Genomic DNA, 19040 nt, shown 5'->3' with positions numbered 1-19040 from the left:
AATATTGGGTCGTTTGGAAAGTAATTTCATTTTTCAAAATGGAGAATGTATAATTTAAAAAAATGTTTATACTCTCTGAAACAATCGTGTTTCATTTTCACCGAGAAAGAACGAAATGACTTTCCGAACAACCCGATACAAAAATTTCCTTTTTGAATAAAAGAAATTTTTCCCACTTTCTCGTAATCGTAGCTTCGGTAATCGTGTACCGACAAACTGATTACGAAAGTTGGAAAAATTGACCAAGTAATAAGACTCTGAATTAGCAGTCGATACATCTCGAGGTAAAATCGATCGATTGACTCGAAACTTGACACACGTGCAAACTACATCTCGATACTAATGTACTCGCACAATAAAAAAATAAATTTCTTTCTCCTCTGGGCCGCGATAATACCGAAGGAGAATCGATACGTTTCGTTCTTGCGCTTCAACGATCGATTGCTTTCTACGTATAGAACTTCTTTGATTCTCGCCAACACTTCATCCTCCCTGTCGCTTAAAATACACAAAAGCGTCTCGAGAAGAAACCGAGGGTTCGTTTTTTAAAATCGATAGCCAAAGGAGGCTTAAATTTCGGCTCTCTAGGACCTACCCCCTTAATCGAGGGTCGTTTATCTTAATCGGAAGTCCGCCTGTCGAATCGGGTTATTAAGCGATCGGGCGGGAGGACTCGCGCGATTTTCGGTGCCGGCCCGATCGCGTTAAGTGAAAACCGTGTTCGAAGATACGATCGGACCCGTGGGTCCATAAATCAAACTTTTTGTCGAGTTTCCTTCTCCTTCTTTTTTTTTAGCTGCGCTCGTTACGACAGACTCGGCAAATATTTGACGCGAGCCTCGTGGGCTTAATGACAAGGATGGACTGGAACGCGGCTCGATAGTTCGTTGATCGCGATGGCGGTTGTAACGCCAAAGTGAACGGTTGATAACCAGGGTAAATGTTTAAGAAAAGTCTGCTTCCCGAAAGCTAAGACGATACTTGCCTCGAAAACGTTCAGAACCCCTGAATATTCAAATTTGTATTCGTTCGGTGACTGGCATAACAAAAGCGTACCGCTCCGATAAGAATTTTCCAATCTCGGAAATATTTCCGGTTAAGAAACTAATTAATTCCGTGAGAATTAATTCGAGAGGCCACCGAGGACCTCTCTCCGCCTCTGTATTATTCATTGGTAAAATTCGTGGGTGATTTAAAACGATTTTAAATTACCTTCCGTCGACAATTCCTGACTAATCCAGGTGGGGTTGATCGTAAAAACGTGGCTCGATTGTTGATTACCACGGTGATCGTAACACGTAAATTGACCGGAGATAACCTCGGTAGATGATACGCTTCGAGGTAAGTAACTCCATTGCGCGAGCGCTGGAACAGCGATCGTCACCTCTAAGTATTTTACAACTCGGTGTTTCTCTCGAAGAATATTTATCGTTTCGAAAGTGGGCAAATCGTAAGACGAATCGTTCTATTTCAGCGTTATTTCGATTCGAGACACTCGAGGAGACCTCTCGCAATCAACCGAAGAGTTCTTTTCCCGCTCGTGGTATTATCGATTTAAAAAGTTGGCCGCTGTACTTTAAATAACACGGCGCGGTCGATCGATAATTTCGAAAAGAAAAAATCCGACCGTAGTTCCCGCAAACTTTCTTCCCACGCGTTTCTTTTTCTTCTCGGTCTGTTTAACGATCGCTTAATGACTCAGCGGAGTGGAACATCGTTCGGTATCGGCTCCGATTGCAGTGCATTACCACGAATGGTCAATATTTTCGACGGGCGATCTCCTTATCTCGGTGGCTCGCAAAACCGAAAATATATAGCGCACCGTATCGTTGAGTCGGTGGTAATCGTATCTTCCCTCGCGAGAACCATCGGCCGCGCAAATGAAGAGGTTTACTTCGTTAGCGGGCGGCGAGATGAATATTTTAAACGCTCGGTACTCGCGTCTCTTGCACCCCGGTTTTGTACGGTTAATGGTGCCCCCCGACCCTCCACTCCGTACGGTGAATCCACGAACGTAATCGTTACCGGACGGCCGTGCCCCGTGTCGTAAAGGAAAATAAGAAAAAACGAGGGAACGTGTAACCGGTGTGCGTCAGCGTGGCGCCGCGATCACGCTCGTAAACGTTTCGCGTACGGTGGATTATTTAATTCCCCCTCTCCGGCTCGTTAAACGGTACGAAAGTGAGGCGACACCGGTGCGTGCCCCTGATCGCCACGCGTCGCGTGAAAAAATCGGGGACGTCGTATCAACAGTCTGTACGCGTCGCGAGAGCCTCACGTACGGCGTCGAGGCGTGCAGGGCATCGCGATGCAACCCGCGAAGGACCCTACGAGGGACGAGACTCTCGATTTGTTTCTACCCCCCTCCCTTCGTACCTGACAGTTAGGACGAGGCTTTCGCCGCGATCGCTTCCAAACAGACGCGAGCGGTTCCTTCGCGTTAACTCGTAATCGATCACGAGCTACGGGAATACTCTCGCGAGTTCTCCTTCGTAATTTCGTGGAAAGTTAACGTTCTCGCGTTGATACACCAACCAGTGGCAAACCTCGAAACAAGTTCGCGGTGACTTGAGCATTGACTCGTGTAATTTATCACGATCTACGGGAATCTTCTCGCGAGTTCTCGTTCGTAATTTCGTGGAAAGTTAACGTTCTCGCGTTGATACACCAATCAGTGGTAAACCTCGAAACAAGTTCGCGGTGATTTGAGCGTTGACTCGTAATCGACCACGATCTCCCGGAATCTTCTCGTGAGTTCTCGTTCGTAATTTCATGGAAAGTTAACGTTTTCGGGTTAATACACGAACCAGTGGCGAACCTCGAAACAAGTTCACGGTGAGTTGAGCGCTACCGAGTGTGCATCGCTCGTGCCAACGGACACGCGTCGTTACCGTTCTCGGTTGTCGTGGACAAATGGAGAACACTCGCCCGACGATCTCTCATCGTCCGATCGAAGGATGAAACAGCGCGAACCGCGCTACCAGAGAAAAGTGAGAAAGGATACTGGTTTGCATAACCGACTCCCGGTCGTGGATGCATCTAGTAGCGGACAATACTCTTCTAATTGCGGCCGGTGAACATTTTCTTTCGCGAGTTGCGTACCGACCGAGTGATATTCCGATGGATTAATGAATTTTGAAGTGTATTAATATCGTTACGGTTTGCGTAACACAAGGGGAACATTGTGCACCGTTGATTGATGAACTCTCGAAGACGGTGCATTCGTGTCGTTGCAGTTTGCGCAACAGCGGTAGTTCGCGCGGAACCACCGATCGGTTAACATTGACGATAATAGTTTTAGACGGAACGAGATCTAAACGTTGACACGTGTCTAATTTCAATTTACATCTTCCTCGTGAGCGATAGTCGGTGCGTCGACTCGCTATCCTTCTCTGGAGTTAGGTGTGGGTTACTCTTCCCTTTCATAGCGCAAGACAATTTACACATCTCTTTTCTAGGATTGGGTTTAAGCTACTTCTCAATCTCAATTACAAAAATTGACATATCTCTCGTTTCTAAAATCAAGTCCAGGTTACTTTATCTTCTCAATCCCAAATAAGTGACGTATCTCTCTTTTCTGAACTCGGGTCTAGGTTACTTTTCCCTTTCAATGAGAAAAAAAGTGAACGAGTTTCCCTCTTCCAGGGATACCCAACAGGTTAGCGCCCAATAGCTCGAGAGTCTTCTCAATTTTGCCAGCTGGCCCATAGCTCGGCCGTCGCTGGTCTAAATACATCGAATCTACATCGTCGGAGGAACGGTGAGCGGTAAACCAACAAATCTCTCGAACGAGGCAGATGTTCGTTATCGATCCTCGCCATCATCCTTGCCGGGGTACTGGCTCGCGAGCGGTTTAAAAACCGAACCGTAGCGAAAAATCGAAGGGTTGCCCTGCGGTGGTCCCATTTGAACGGTGCGATACCACCGTACGCGAGCCAGACCGGGCGCATGCGCGCGTCTCGGGTTTATCGATCACCATCTAATCATAATTACGATCGTTGAAAAATCAACGTAGGCAGAATGGAGGCTGGAGCTGGTTTATCGAGTCCACCGAACAGCGATACGTATCGCAAGCGTCGCGACTCTTACAGTGCCGCGATGGTCAATCTGGAAACGGACGAAGCATCGGAATCCAGCCATCGAGAGGCGCCGATAATAAGGTACCAGCAACCGATCGTTCAGAGACGGGCCAGATTGCCGGACAATTCTAGCTTGGAGTCGGAGACATGGTCCACGGCGAGTTCTGCGTTGAAACGCGACCTGACGAGGACCTCCTCGACGGACACCAGTCGATCCTGGAACGGTAGCATCGAGATACCGGAGGTCTTCCTGTCTCACCCGGAGCTACTGGCCCGACTGGCCAAGTGTCGTTGCTTGCTAACGGCGAAGCTGTCCGTCTCGTCGGAGTGTCAGTGCCAGTGCCAGTGTCGTTGCAGCCAATGCCAATACTATCGTCGTAAGATCTCCACCTGCTCGAGCAAGGATCACTCTTACCCCGGTACCAAGAGGAAGGACTCCGGGTACTCGGTGTCCACCTGCCAGAGCCTGCTACCGCCCTCTTCCGGCAGGAACTCGGTCGCCAGTCTGTTCCACGAGATCAAGGAGGATCGGGAGACGATCGCCGCGGTGATCCAGCGTCGGCACTCGGATCAAACGCAGTCACGCGGCTGCAAGATCCTCGCCGCCGATAAGCGTCGCTTCTCGGAGCAAACGCCGCCCAGAGACGCCACCGCCGACTGCGCCAAAAGGACCATAGACGCGACCGCGACGAAACCGATCGTCGGGAGAACCAGTCCACCGTGTTTTCAACCGGAGGAGAAGGTCGCCAAGGAGGCCTGGTCGTCGTTGCGTAACCACGAGAACGATACCAACCGAGAACCCCCCGCGGACAAACGTTCCGCTCAGAGGAGGGGACTCGTGGAACAGAGTCCCGGTGAACGTCGCAGGAGCAGCGCCGCGACCGTCACACCGAAGATCATGAGGAGACGTTTCTCCGAGCAACTGATCCTCGAAGGTGGTTTGGGCAGCGTCCACGATTACGAGGATCTGATGGACGAGGGAAACGACGGCGAGGAGGAGTCCCTAACCGCGATAAATGCCCGGAAGAGGATCACGTTGAAGAGACATTATTATCCAGAGGGTGGTTGGGGACACGCGATCGTACTGGTAGCGGTCCTCGTTCAGACGATCTGTCACGGTGTACAGCTTGCCTCGGGAACTATACTCTCGCCCATGCTGGAACGGTTTCGGATGGACCTTGGACACGCAGGTACGAGGGTTGTCCTAGGGATTGGTTCTTATCGGACGTTAACCGGGAAGTTACTTCGAGATTTGTGAAGGACGAGGGAAACGTATGGTCGATGGCTAGATAATAGACAGGTGTCCGGGGATTACTCCGCAGGGCCCGGCACGATGTTGAACCCTCACGAATGGGTTTGGTAGGGGAAATATTAGAGATTGAGATTCGAGCGTTGTTGTCGAGAAAGACACTTTCGGTCTTTCGTGAATACGAGTAGAGGTGCTCGAGGTTAACTCGAGTGGTACGAAAGGAGGTGGAGTATAGCTCAGAACGTTAGGAAAAATTTACCACGGAGGAGTGGTCCGTGCGTGGGAGTGAGCTGTACGAATGAGATCGAACGATAGTGTCGTCCGGTACTGTCTAAAATAGGTAGATGGAAGGATGACGAGGATTGGGTTGCCAAAGAACGAGCAGTGAAATTAATACCTCTGGGGACCTATAGTTCGAACAGATGGTTCTTTAACATCGCCAACTGTTCAGGGAAAAGATATCGGACTCTGAAAATACCTTTATCCAGGAACTAAATGGGAAACCGAGTTTATAGGGACCAGTGGTGAAAGAAGTGACTGAACCAACCTCTCCTATTGTTTTCCCCTCTTAAATCGAGTCAACCGTCTAGATGCTCAAAGGTTCCTAATATTCCAGCGTTTGAGAAACGTGTACACGATTCTTCTTTAGAGTTTCCTCTACGTTTAAATACTCGACGATTCCCTATCGTATACGCGACGTTTCATTCGCTACGCGTAAACACACGGTGTTTACATAGATGTTTCACGAATCTGTCAAACACCTCCAAAGTTAGAGCCGGGCGTTCAAGGAAGCATCGCGTGGTCGTCTCGTCTTTAAATACGCTAGGTGCCCCGAAAAAGAAACATCGGTTTCCGGTTGGTCGTTCCTGCGGTGTATTTATAAATTTCCCACGGGAGGATGTAAACGAATGCAAGAAGAAACGATAATCGTGTACATTGTGGCCGCGCGGTTGCGGTTACCTAAATATTTCCACCGTAGCGGTTCGAACGCGCGAGATGTTCGCATGTGCTAAGAATCAAGATTACCGCTGATACATCTGCTGGATAGGTCTATCGGATTATGTCTTTTTGGTCTGTAGTTGTGATCACTGGGGTCTAATAAGCTTACAGCGAGCAGGTTCTTGCGGTTTCACGAGGCGTGTATGATATCCCCGCGCCCGCAGTTGGTAATTTCTTCTTTAATCGCGGAGATCCTCGGAGATCACGGCGGATGATATCACTCGCGATGTACCGAGGAGCGTTACAAATGAGCTTAGATGCCCACCGCTGAAATCTTCGCACGATCTGAATAGAGGGACTGCTGGTAAATCCTCGAGTTTAGTGCCGTGTGCCGAGTCCGGGTTGCTTCTAATATTTTTTTAACTATTTCCAGCCTCCTGCACCTGCGAATGTGCTTTTTAGACTCATCCTACGGACTTTAATGTTTCCTCGATGCTCGAATTCCTTCGAAAGTATTCTTTTCACCGCGTCGAGACACCAACGCGCTCGTTCTCGTACCATCTTGGCCGAAACGATACCTTTCAGCACCTACAGTGTCTTCGAACGAGCCCAAACGACGACAGTGATTCTAGAGGGCTGGAAAATCACCAAGAATTAAGATCCATGACTAAAGATACCTCTGAACGATCTATATGTTAAAATTGTTAGTGAATCTCTAAGATAACCGTATGCCGACTCGAAATTATTCTTAGTCTTCTATCTCCGCGAACGTTTAATAGTTCCCCAGGCATAACTTTAAGACTTGTTAACCTTTAAACCTTAGACTTCAATTATTCCTTAACGACTGAATTTCATGCGAAAGTTCTCCTGGCCGTGGAAAGACAGTAATTCTTGAACTTTTCGGACGAAAATGAAACCTTCGTCTCTTTTCGAGCGAACCACAACTATGGTAGCAACCTAGGGGGGAGGTAAGGCTAACCACCGTCTCTTTCATCGATCGGAGATATACCACGGTTCTTCGCTCTGTTTCGATTTCCTACGAATGTAGAAAATCGACAAATGAAGCGGAATGGAATCTAAGTTTGTCCAGTGTGACGGAAAAAAGGGAAAAGAATCCTTAACAGTGCCGAGTTAGCCAACAGTCGTGATAAATAAACGAAATCGTACCGAGTCGATGGGTGCATCCACTCGAGAACGACCGAACCGCTCCGATAAGAAACGAAAAGTTTTCCGCGAAACGAGGAAGCTTAGCGGCGAGATACGCGCGGCGTGTAAGCGATTCCATACACCTGCACGGCAACTGTCGTCCCGGTGAACGGTACTTACCTACCGTAACTCGCACTCGCGGCTTGTACGAGTTCTGTTCTATATTGCACACGACCGTGCACTCTTAACCTACATGGGTCCGCGGCAAGGGTACACGTGCAATCGCGTGGCGGTGCTGGTACGCGCGCTACGATCGTTTTATCGATTCCGATGGTAACGCGCGGGAAACGGATCCATCGGCACCACGGCTCGTAACCTGCTGCCCGTACTTGATTACATCGTGTCCACGGAGGGGAGGGGCACCTCGTTAACCCCTTGAAGCGCTTCGAAGAATCGTGGTAAAAATTTTATTTTATTTATACGACCGGACACGAACCTCGCGAGTCAAACTCGTGGATCGGACGAGGATCGAACGTGTACGTCACGAGTTTGACTCGTGATAATAATTTTGATTTAAACGTGAACATCAGGACTTTCACTCGTGGATCGAACGTGAACATCACGAATTTGACTCGTGGATCAAACGAGGACCGAACGTGAACATCACGAGTCTGACTCGTGGTAAAAATATCGAACCAAACGTGAACTTCTCAAAATCTGACTCGTGATAACAATTTTGGACCAGACGTGAACACCACGAGTTTGACTAGTGGAAAATGAGATCACGTATACTCAAAATAGTGTAAATGTCGACTCGTATTGCAGCGAGGGATTAAATGGTACCACGAAGAAAGAAAAGTTTATATACATTTTAACACATTTTTATTTTTCCTTTGAGCACCGTAGACTTTCAAGATTTTGAAATTAATTTTTTCCTACCCTCTGGAAAATAGTTTCGTTCTTTCCTCGGGTAAAAGGGTCCTCGATGGTCACCGTGAAGAGGTCGTTTAAAAATGAATTCTCGCGTGAAAACTTTCTCGGATTTGAGAACGAAGAATGGCGACTGAGTGGCAAGTTTGGACCGCAGGGTGGGTGAGGATCTCGAACTTGCACCTGTAGCAGCTTCGGTAAAATGTACCTTCTACGGAGGAAGTTTACTTTCACACCTATTTACTTCGCACCTTCGACGAAGGTGTGACAAAAAAAGACAAATTTACACCCATTGTGACATACTTTTTATTTCTAAATACAGTCCTCTGACTGCAATATAAAAATAATCAGATTTCGAAACGTAATTACCGCTGCAATAATACTTGTCCGCTTTCTAAAGCAGAATAAATTTACTCGTTTATTTGCATAGAATTTCCCAATGCGTCTTCCAACGGAAATTTACATCGTCTCGCGAAATCACGTTACGTAAAATCGGAGATCAAGGTTTCTTTCGTTGTGGATCGTTCGATAAATAAAATTCTATCGCTCGTAAGACGAAAACCATGTACTTAGCATTGCTGTTCGCGTAAAGTGCAGACTCTTTCGCAGTGGGAAAGTAGCGCGGTGAAAGAACACGCCATTGGGGAGATCGCCAAAAACCGAGTATCGTGCTAATCGAGCGAGAGTGGATGCATTCGACGATGAAACGTTTCCTGGAATGTTCCACGATCTTTCCTCGATCCTCGTTAATCGATCTTCTCGTAATCGTTGGTACAATTGGCACTCGTGGGGTTCCCTTATTTGTCAGACACGGCTGGTTCTCGATCGTCTCGAAGAAAATTGAACTCGCGCGAAAAATCGGAAACGCATCAGTCGAGATAAAGGTTTGTAATGGATTTTCGAGATCCCTCCGACGAGATTGTGGAATTTTCAATTATTCGAGGATTTATGCTCCCACCGAGCGCGCTTTTATTGGAAAGCTGTTGAAACGTTGCAATTATTGGCTGGCTCGAAGAGAATTAAATCCATTTCGCAACTCTCGTTCCTAGAATCCTTTTCGCGGTTTTTCGCGCGCGAAACGCGTCCGTTCGATCGTGCGTTCATAGATTTCTCGGGAGACCCCGTGACCCCCGTGAGAATTCGAAAATCTGGGAAACCGAGTGCCCCAATCGTCGTAAAACATGCACGAAATTGAACGCACTTTACGACTTGGAAGCTGAAATATTACGCGATCCTCTTATGTTATCTTCGGAAAACATTGAAGAATATACGAGCTGATTATGAGAGTGGCCCGAGCCAATATTCTTTCCCCATAGTATTATAATACATGTAGATCGATGTAAGAGAAAATAAGTGATGAATTCAACTTTTTAAGGTACAAGCCCAAGTAACGAATATTTAGAAACATTGTCGATTACTTACGAATCCAATGCTTTGAAAATTTATTTCAATATCTTTCAATTATTAAACGTGGAAAGCTCAATCTCTTTATTGGACATTTCTTTTTGACGTAATGTTAAACGTGACGGAAAATTATAACCAGATTCATAGATCCTTGTAGATTCTTTAAATTTAGGACCATATGATTTGAAAGATTAATTTACTTTGAGAATACATACCTATAGAGGTATATCTTCTATAGTCATCTCGTGATCAAAGAAAAGCAACTTCCGCCACCCTCGTCCGCAGCTACGAACGCAGTTTCCGAGCTTCTTTCGTCGATATAGCAGCAATGGACAATTTTTTTTAGTCTGTTATCTTTACCGACTTCAGTGGTTCACTTGCATATGATTCTCGGAGTCACCGTTCTTAAACATAGGGCGCGCGAGAAAGACATTGATGTTTCACAAAGACGATACTTCAATATTTTCGATACAAACACAGTCCTATAGGTTGTCCGCGATTCAAACTACAAGCTGTCGAATCCGTCATCCTTATTGGCTGTTCTCGTATCTTCGCGAATCCTTTGTAATTCCCGGTCAAATTCTACCTTACCAACCATCGACAACTTATCGGTTCTGGTAAGCAACCTTTGCATTCAAAGTCCCTAGAAAACTGCGAAAGTTTAAATTCGTTCGCAGTTTACACTTTTTGCAATAGTGGATATCGTTTAAAAAAATACGATTTAACTTTCTCAACATATTTTCATTACGAAATTCCCGTTAATATATCCATTTCATCAATTCTTTAACCTGTTCTTCTCACGATAGCGATCTGGGTACATAAAAGTTCTGTTTTTTTTTTTCGAGATATTTCATTCTCGCAAAGTATAAATTCAATTGTTTGCGTTTGCAAATACAGATAATTTAATTTACGGCTATATTGAAAGATATCTTTACGTTAAAACTCGACGATGTGAATTAAATGAAATATAAAAATTGTAGTCGTTAAGATGCCTCAAAATCCAAGCTCGAGAACGATTTCATCGTTCCTTCGTTGCATTTTTCATTTTGACGTTGCACGATCCTGTCTCGGCAACCCTTCGATCGACATTTCATGTATGGAAACCGGTCTTTGTTCTATCCTTGAGAATTCAGTGAATCCTTTCGAGCAATAAAATAACTAATGACGCGAATAGTAAAAGGAGATCCCTCCCGACTTCCTTCCATTTAATTACACAGGATGCTTCGCAATTGCCTGAAACGTTTGCTGGATCGAATGCTCGAGATAGGACTGTGAAACGGAAGAACATAGTTCTAGCGAGCTATTCTACCGTTCTTATCGCATATAAGGAACTGATAATAATTCTACCATTATAAAATTCTAAACTTAGTTCCCAATAATCGTGCAACAGAGATGTGCAGATGCTTCAGAAGCTTATTTGCATAATTCCCCGAAATAAAAAAATAAAAATACTTAAATAAAATTACCACTGAAGGGCGCGACATTAAACTCCCAAACATTGCGTTCACATAGTTCACAATCTTCCATAGTATCCAATTGAGAAACTATTCCTAAAAACTACTTAATCTCACAATTTCCTATCTTACGAATCAGTAAAACGAATCTTACCAACCTGCACAGAAGAGATTGATCAAGTTTGTATTTTTAATTGAAAAAATTCATCGCTCAATGAATCGTAACGTTGGAAAATTCCCTGTGTAGATTTCCCCTCGACGATATATCGTAAAAGTGACGAAAGTTTCGCGACGCCTCGAAAACTACTGTGCTTCGAAAATAAAAAGGAAAAAAAAACACTTCTCGAGGGAGAAAATTATTGAAACGGAAGGTTTTATCCGGGAGAATGTCGCCGCTGCGTATCTCGTCTTATGGTCGTGGTGGGGGTTGGTAAAGCGATAGGAAAATACAGATTGTTTCACTGCAACGAGCGAGCCGCGGGCAGCAACCCCCCTTTGTAAGAAGTGATTGCGAGCTGAAGCGAGGGACCGCTATCAGGCAAACAGAAAGGATAATTCCAAGTAGGAATGAAATCCTCCGGCCACCGAGAGATGCTTTTCGTCCTATCTTTTTCGGGCCGTTACGTCGCGGCGATGCTGGGATACCCCAGTCGAGCTGCAATTCCCCAAGGGGGACGGTGACTTTCGTCCATTCAAATCCGCGAAACCCAGTACCCCCTTGTCAGACGCAATCGCTGAACAGACACTTTGTCTGCGAAAGGTGAACGCGAAATCCTCCTCCCGATTCAATTGGACGCGAGAAACAACGTTGCGTGTTCCCGTCGATCGCGATTGTTCAACTCCCCGAGACACGGTGTCGTGCTTTACAAGCTGCGTGGAAGAAATATAGAGAGCTGGATGTGTTTCGGCTCGTAACCGGGAGGCTACGATTTTTCGAATATCGAACGAAGGAACTCGGAGAATCCTCGAGTAGAATTTAGCGATCTCGAGAGCGGGGAAACTAGAAAATTAGGGGAGTAGATGACGAGTGGGTGATGTTTTTAGCGGGTGATATTCTGAGTAGAGAGAACTCGAAGATCGTGGATCTTGAGTGGGTAGTGTTTTGAGTGGTATGAGAACTCGAAGATCGTGGATCTTGAGTAGGTAATATTTCGAGTGGGTGATATTCTGAGTAGTGAGAGAACTCGAGGATCATGGATCTTGAGTAGGTAATATTCTGAGTGCCAAGAGAACTCGAAGTTTATGGAATCTTGAGTAGGTAATATTCTGAATAGCAAGAGAACTCGAAGATCATGGGATCTTGAATAGGTAATACTTTGAGTGGATGAATTGGATCTCAAGAGCGGGATAACTCGAACATCATGGGATCTTAAGGACTTTGACTGCGTAAAATTGAGTTTGGAGAAGTTTGAGGGCCTGGAGAAAATGTTGACCTATCGCTCAGAGCTAAAAGAAAAGTGATTCGAGTAGATAAAATTGAATTCGAGGAAACTCGAGTAACTTTTGGAAAATTTTCGGCAATCAAACGTCTCTTGAACAGTACTCCAAACCATAATCAATTGGTATTCGAATGTCTGTTACCGTGTGAATCGTCGTTAAGCAGTGAAACTTTCTCGCGAGTTCCACGCTCGACAAATTAAAGGATTAAAGATGGCCGTGGGAAGTTTCGGCGACACGGATACGCGGAGTTGATTGAAATTCGTTCGGTACAGCGACGAGCTTCTAACCGGAAAGCTTTTTGAGCTTACAGCGTGTACGGAGGATCCGGGGAATTCGTGGAAACCTTATTGCCAACGTGACTAATGCTCGTTCGCAAGAAACGTCTGTCGGTTTAATGGATCGATAAGTCGTTCGACTCGAGCGAATCACGGCGGTGACAAATGTCTTTTAGCCACGGCGAATGCAAAGCAGCCCTGCCGAAGGAGTACATCTAGTTTGCCTCTAGTCGCGGAAACGTCTCCGCGCAATCAGGACGGTTTCAAAGCGCAAAAAGTCGCCGGGACGGAAAATAATGTCGCCACGGTGCTTCCCGTTATGTAAATCCGATTTAAACATCCTTTGGATGTCGGTCGTTCGATTCCGAAAATAAGAGCAATGGAATTGATTAAAATTCAATCTAGGGAAATATCCTTTCTCGCTTCAGATCTATAATTATTCACTATTTCTAATTAAAGTTTACTCAAAACTTCTGAAGGAGGTATTATTGACAGAAAAAATGAGTGCAATTGAAACACAGAACTTGAGCAACGATGAGCGTTAATAAAGTTTCAAGATCACGAAAATTCTCAGAAAATTGTATTTCTTTTAGGCAATTCCTAGACGAGAAGACACCTTTCTCTAGACGTTATTTATTAAAATAGTTTCAATGTCAAATATTAATTTGAAATTTACGGTCTAACAAGTTTAGTGCTTACGGTAAGATCATCGTGGACGGTTCGATTGGAATTATTTTTCAAACAGTGATCTCTGGAGACGTAACGGTCTCCGGTACAACTAAGTTTCACGGAGGAAACTGAAAACTAAACCCATGGAACCGGCAGTTGATACCGTGTCAGTAAAATCACGAGCATTTCCGCAAGGTATCCGAGGTGTAAACCGTAAAGATAGCTTTTACGGTCCTGAGGCGGCCGTGCGTCACAGGACATCCGAGACGTCGAGAGGCAGGACGTCCACGAAGAAGAGTCGAACGACTGCAACCCAACGCGTACGGTCGCTTTACGCTGACGACCAGACGCCCGAGAACAAAAACAATCCGAAAGTGGTTAGAACGGACGAACAACGTTGTTCCGCGGAGCAACAATGGTGCATTCACGACCCCCGAGGGTATAGTTCACCCTTCCGTGCGACCTACGATGAAAACCGCTACCTCTGTTATCCGTGAGAGGATTCTTATATTGGAAACTCGAAACATCTTGAAGCCTGCAATCTCGCGAAACGTTACGACGCGATCGTAAGAAAAATTTTTGAAAAATATTTCTCCCCCGTTTACTCCGCGTGGTCGAGCTCGAATCGTCGGGGAAACTTTCGCAATTTAATGCCAACAAGGCTGTTTACTCCTTTTTCTTTTAACGTATCGTTCTTCGACTCGTAATAATTTCAATCCATTGTTCTTTCACTCGTAGTAATTTTAATGTATTGTACTGCCCATGTTGTTCTTTCGCTCGTAATAATTTTAATGTATCGTTCTACTGATCGTAATACCTCTGCCAAAGAAATCAACGAAAAAGAACATTGCATTCTGTAAAAGAAAAATAAAAGTCCAGAACGGATCCAATGATAGAATTTAAATTCGAATTTAAATTCGAATTTAAATCTGTCCGATAAGCAACACCGACCACGACGAAAGTTGTTCGTGCTAGAATTAGTTGTTCAGGGCACCTTTGTTTTATGAGTGTACGAATATAGTATTCGCAGCACGTGTTATTCTTTCTTTTTTTTTTATTAGAACGCAGAACGAGAAAACGGAGAGACGTAAGAATATTTTATCGAAAATGTTTTAGCAACGATCCACTAATGAGATCCAATCATCCCAGTAGACTACTCCACAACATAGACGCAGAAGCTACAACACATCGATAATGTAATGTACTTTTCAATATTGCAATGTGTACACCGTCTTATTGAGTGCTTATGCGTGCGTACAAGTTCAGATCAATCTTCGTTGCAATAACTAAGGATAATAGAACATAGCTAATGAGATCCAATCATCTCGGTAGGTTACTCTGCAACACTGACGCAGAACCTCCAACACACCGATGGTCCGATATACTTTTCAATATTGCGAAGCGCATTACTTATTGAATGCTTATGCGAACGTACAAGCTCGGACCAATACTCGTTGCAATAACTAATGTTAATAGAAACTCCTGCGTAAGCAACAAAGGAGCAACGAAACTCAACGAACAACTTCAACCCTTATTCGAACTTGTAGTCTCGATCGTCTCGAGGAACCCAAAAATATTCGAACTTTGCAACGTATGGGTCAATTTTCGTTATTATGCACGATATAAGGAGTGGACGTTAAATCTAAATTATCTCGTGGGGGGTCTTCAGAAATTTAGGAGACTCTCGTAACGACCAGGCTGAAAATAACACGCGTCCGTCATTGTTAATGCACGGTACCAGGCTATCGAAACTATAAAAAAAGTTATTCGGTGTAATTTAGAGGAGTTTACAAGATCTCAAGGAATTTCTTCCTCTGAGTAAGTTTCAACGCTGAGTATGTCTATACCATTGGCTATTTTTAGTATTAAATCAAGACTGAGGAACCTTCGAATATTTGGGTAATTTTTACTCAATTGCAAATACAATTTTTACAATTTTTTTCTATCGAAAGTGATCGAAATACGGTAAAACAAAATGCATTAATTGTCCTTCCAAAACTTGAGGGGTGTCTTTTTTATATTTTTATACATTCAATGTTTAACGTTTACCACGTCCTCGTACACGATTGGCAAATTTTTTACGAGCATCCATATCGAATTTTATAATAGCGCGTGTCCCGATTTTGCAACCTGAAGTAATTTTCGCGGACAAATATTAACGCTCGTGCGCAAAATTTCTCCACGCTCAGTGGACAACCCCGAACGAAATTGTGTTTGAAAACAAGTACACTTCGTACTCTGCACTCGAGCGTAATACGTTAATGGCCGAGACCGTTGTGTTTACCTTTTTGTTTACGTCGTACGATGCCATCAACGGTATTTCACGCTCGGTGATAGATATCGGTAAGTCAACCCATTGGTAATTCCACTTCTCGATGCAAATAACCTTAACCCATTTGCATCGAGAAGTGGAATTAGTTACCAATGGCTTGACTTACCAATGTCGAATGGGTTAAGGTTACTTGCACCGAGACGTGGAATTAGTTACCAATGGATTCGGTTACCAATCTATCACCGATCGTGGAATACCATTATAAATAATTCGCATCGGTGACCCAACGTATGTCGAATTACCTACGACATTGATATTCGACCATCGTTCAAAATTCTTCACAGTATCAAACTTTCCAAACTCAAAAATTACCAATGAATCAACCGATCGATATCCATCGTAAAGCACACAATATTCCCATTGGAAACGTTTAAAACCTTTCGTGTTAAAACATTTCACGTAGTGGAAGATTTGACGGTATTGAAGCGATAACAGAAAGAAATTACTCGCGAACTCGAGGCCGAGTTTCGATCTTTTCCACCCTTGTTCGACCATTCCGAGTCACCCACGCGAATCTTTAAACCGAACGTTTCGGTAGATACGCGTGGTGATCGCGCGCGCGGAGACGTTGCTCGTTACCGATCCGTGGATCGTAAAACTTTATTAGGAAGAGAAGCACGGCCTCTCCTAGGCGCACGAAGCTTTATTGCTCGCGGCTCGATCGCGAAGTCGAAGGGTGGGGGAGCACGGAGGACGAGATGGAAGCGAGGTCGGTTAATGACATTCTGAGGGGCAACGGGTGGGGGAACTGAACACGCGCGCCGCTCCTCGCCGCGCTCGCGAGAGTTTTCGCTGCACGGGCGAGTGCTCGTGCACGCTGAATCGAGTTTTACTTTCATTCGGTGAAAGTGGTGGCCCCGGTTCTCTCTCTGCCCGCCGCGAGCTTATCAGACCCGCACCGTTTTTCTTATTCTTATTCGTCCCCCAACCCACCACCACCACCACCACCACCACCACCACCGTCGACGTCGTTTCCACCGGGGTATTTCATTCCGGAGGGACTCTTGCCTCGAGACTCGTCTCGTTCCTCTTTTTCTTATTGGTTCACGACGAAACAGACCTTCCTTTTTTTCTGTTTCAATTGGCTCGTTGCATGATTAACCTCCGCGACGCGCGGAATTTCTTCGAACGTGGAATACCCTCCGATTAGCACCGCTCGGTTTGTTCATAGCAGCGGAACCTTTCCGCGACGGAATTCGCTCGATCGTGACTCGGAAGAACTGATCGAACTCGAGCAGTATGTATAGTGTTTCTTAACGATCTTACTGATATTCTTATTAGTATAAAACAGAAGGAAGTGCGCAACGAACCCGACGACAGCATTAAATTCAATTGGATCTGAAATTGAATTTTTTCAATTTGAAAATCACTCGCACCCCCGAGAATTTTTCTTTGCATTTAAAGAAGACTATTATCAACGATAACTGCACTCGAAATATATATATTCTTTTTAACAATTTCTTACGATTGTTATCGACAGAATAATCACCGAATATTCGTGTAACTTTGCCTCCCTTAATTTCACACAGTAACCGTCCCTTACGATTCCTCGATCGTATTTTCCACTCACGGATTACCTCTCAAGATCGATACATAACCTCTAATCGTACACGTCACGATTTCCCCGGCACGCTCGTAAATCCAATTCTTTAATTCGTTCCGCGATATTATACACGGGAAGAGAAAACGCACTAATGTGCATTCGAAACAAAAAAAAAAAGAAGAAACTGTGTTCAAGTACGATAAGGGGGTCGATTCCGCGGAAACCGTTGATCGAACCCGTAAGCCTTCAATTGGAATAAAATCACGATCGAATCGCGGAAACCGCCGAAGTCCAATCACGGAAATTCCCGGAAAAATAGGATTGCCAGCCGGCAACATCTTCCGCTTAATTGGGGCCAATATCGAGGGTCAGGAACGCGGAACGCAAACAGGGGGGCCCCCCCGAGGCGGGAAACGCAAATCGACGCGTTCGCTCGACGACGCCCCCCTGTCGCCGGCTGAACGAGATGCATTTAATCCGTGGCTCATTTGATTTTAGATGAAGCCTGCCGGATGAATTCCTCCGAGGGGAACTTCATTCCATCCGACAGTCTTCGACTCGCCTAAGCGCGAACGCTTCGCCTCGTTTCTTGCCGACTTGGAGGAACTTTCGCGGGGAGCACGCATGGTACCCGCGAAATTCGATCGAACGGGATTATTCTTTCGGTATAGAACACGCGCGATGGCTGGCTACTCGGGGAGCGTTCCAGACGAAAATTAGAATTCAAAGAGGGTGACAGATACGTGACAAGGTCTCTTCAGGAAGCTCGGGGTGAAGCGAAACACCTTGTCGATTTTTTAAGAAACCGATACTTCTCTTTAGCATTGTCGTCTCAACTTTGAATCCACATGGCTGGACGGTATATCGGTTGTTCGGAAAGTGATTTCCTTTTCCAAAATGGGGAATACATAAATTGATACAAGATGTTTGTACACTCTAAAAAAATCGTGTTTTATTTTCACCAAAACAAAACGAAATGACTTAAGTTATTTTTCGTGCTGAAATCATTTTTCTTCGCAACTTTCGAAATAGTGTACTCGAGGCCTTGTACTTTTCGAGAACATTTCTAAAATTCTGAAACTGATTCCACTCTGACGAGAATGTTGTTTTTAAGCGAATCGATACTTTTGTTAATATTCTTCTCCTTTCTTTGCGAATCGGTGAACGCTTCGACCCGATCTTTGGCGGTTTAACACCCTATTTCCGTGAAACGAGAGAAACTAATGGATGCAATTTCCTACCAGACAATCGGTTTAACTTCGTTGTCAAGACGGTTGGACGTAACGCTGAAGGTTCAGGAATTACCAAACTTCCATTTAACTGGTCAGGGACGTATGTAGTTTCGGGCGAATCAAGATGTCTTCGCGCGATGCAGGCAGCTTTCTTATGACGACCTTACGGTTTAATTCGAGGCAACGGAGTTCGATACTCGTGAATAAACATTAGAGATAGTTTTCGCTCGTTTTAAAACAATTAAAACAATCGATAACTTACTCATTGAGCAGATAACTCTTCAACTTAATAATATAAATGACTCTCAAAGTGATCTCAGGAGAAAGAAACGATACGCAAAGTAAACT

At 44.9% G+C, this 19040-nt stretch overlaps 1 protein-coding gene across 1 annotated transcript in view; it reads left to right on the top strand.

The window, feature by feature from the left end:
- Positions 1 to 4020: 4020 nt before the first annotated feature.
- The window catches only part of LOC143151801 (uncharacterized), a 62652-nt gene continuing 47632 nt past the window's right edge, over positions 4021 to 19040 (top strand). The window contains exon 1 of the mRNA XM_076321237.1: positions 4021 to 5269. Coding sequence (XP_076177352.1) covers positions 4021 to 5269 — 1249 coding nt within the window. The remainder of the gene's footprint in view (positions 5270 to 19040) is intronic.

The sequence above is a fragment of the Ptiloglossa arizonensis genome, chromosome 10 (assembly GCF_051014685.1).
Source record: "Ptiloglossa arizonensis isolate GNS036 chromosome 10, iyPtiAriz1_principal, whole genome shotgun sequence".
Classification (NCBI taxonomy): Eukaryota; Metazoa; Arthropoda; class Insecta; order Hymenoptera; family Colletidae; genus Ptiloglossa; species Ptiloglossa arizonensis.
The sequence above is the reverse complement of the archived record's forward strand: the minus strand, read 5'-3'. Positions and strand labels throughout refer to the sequence as shown.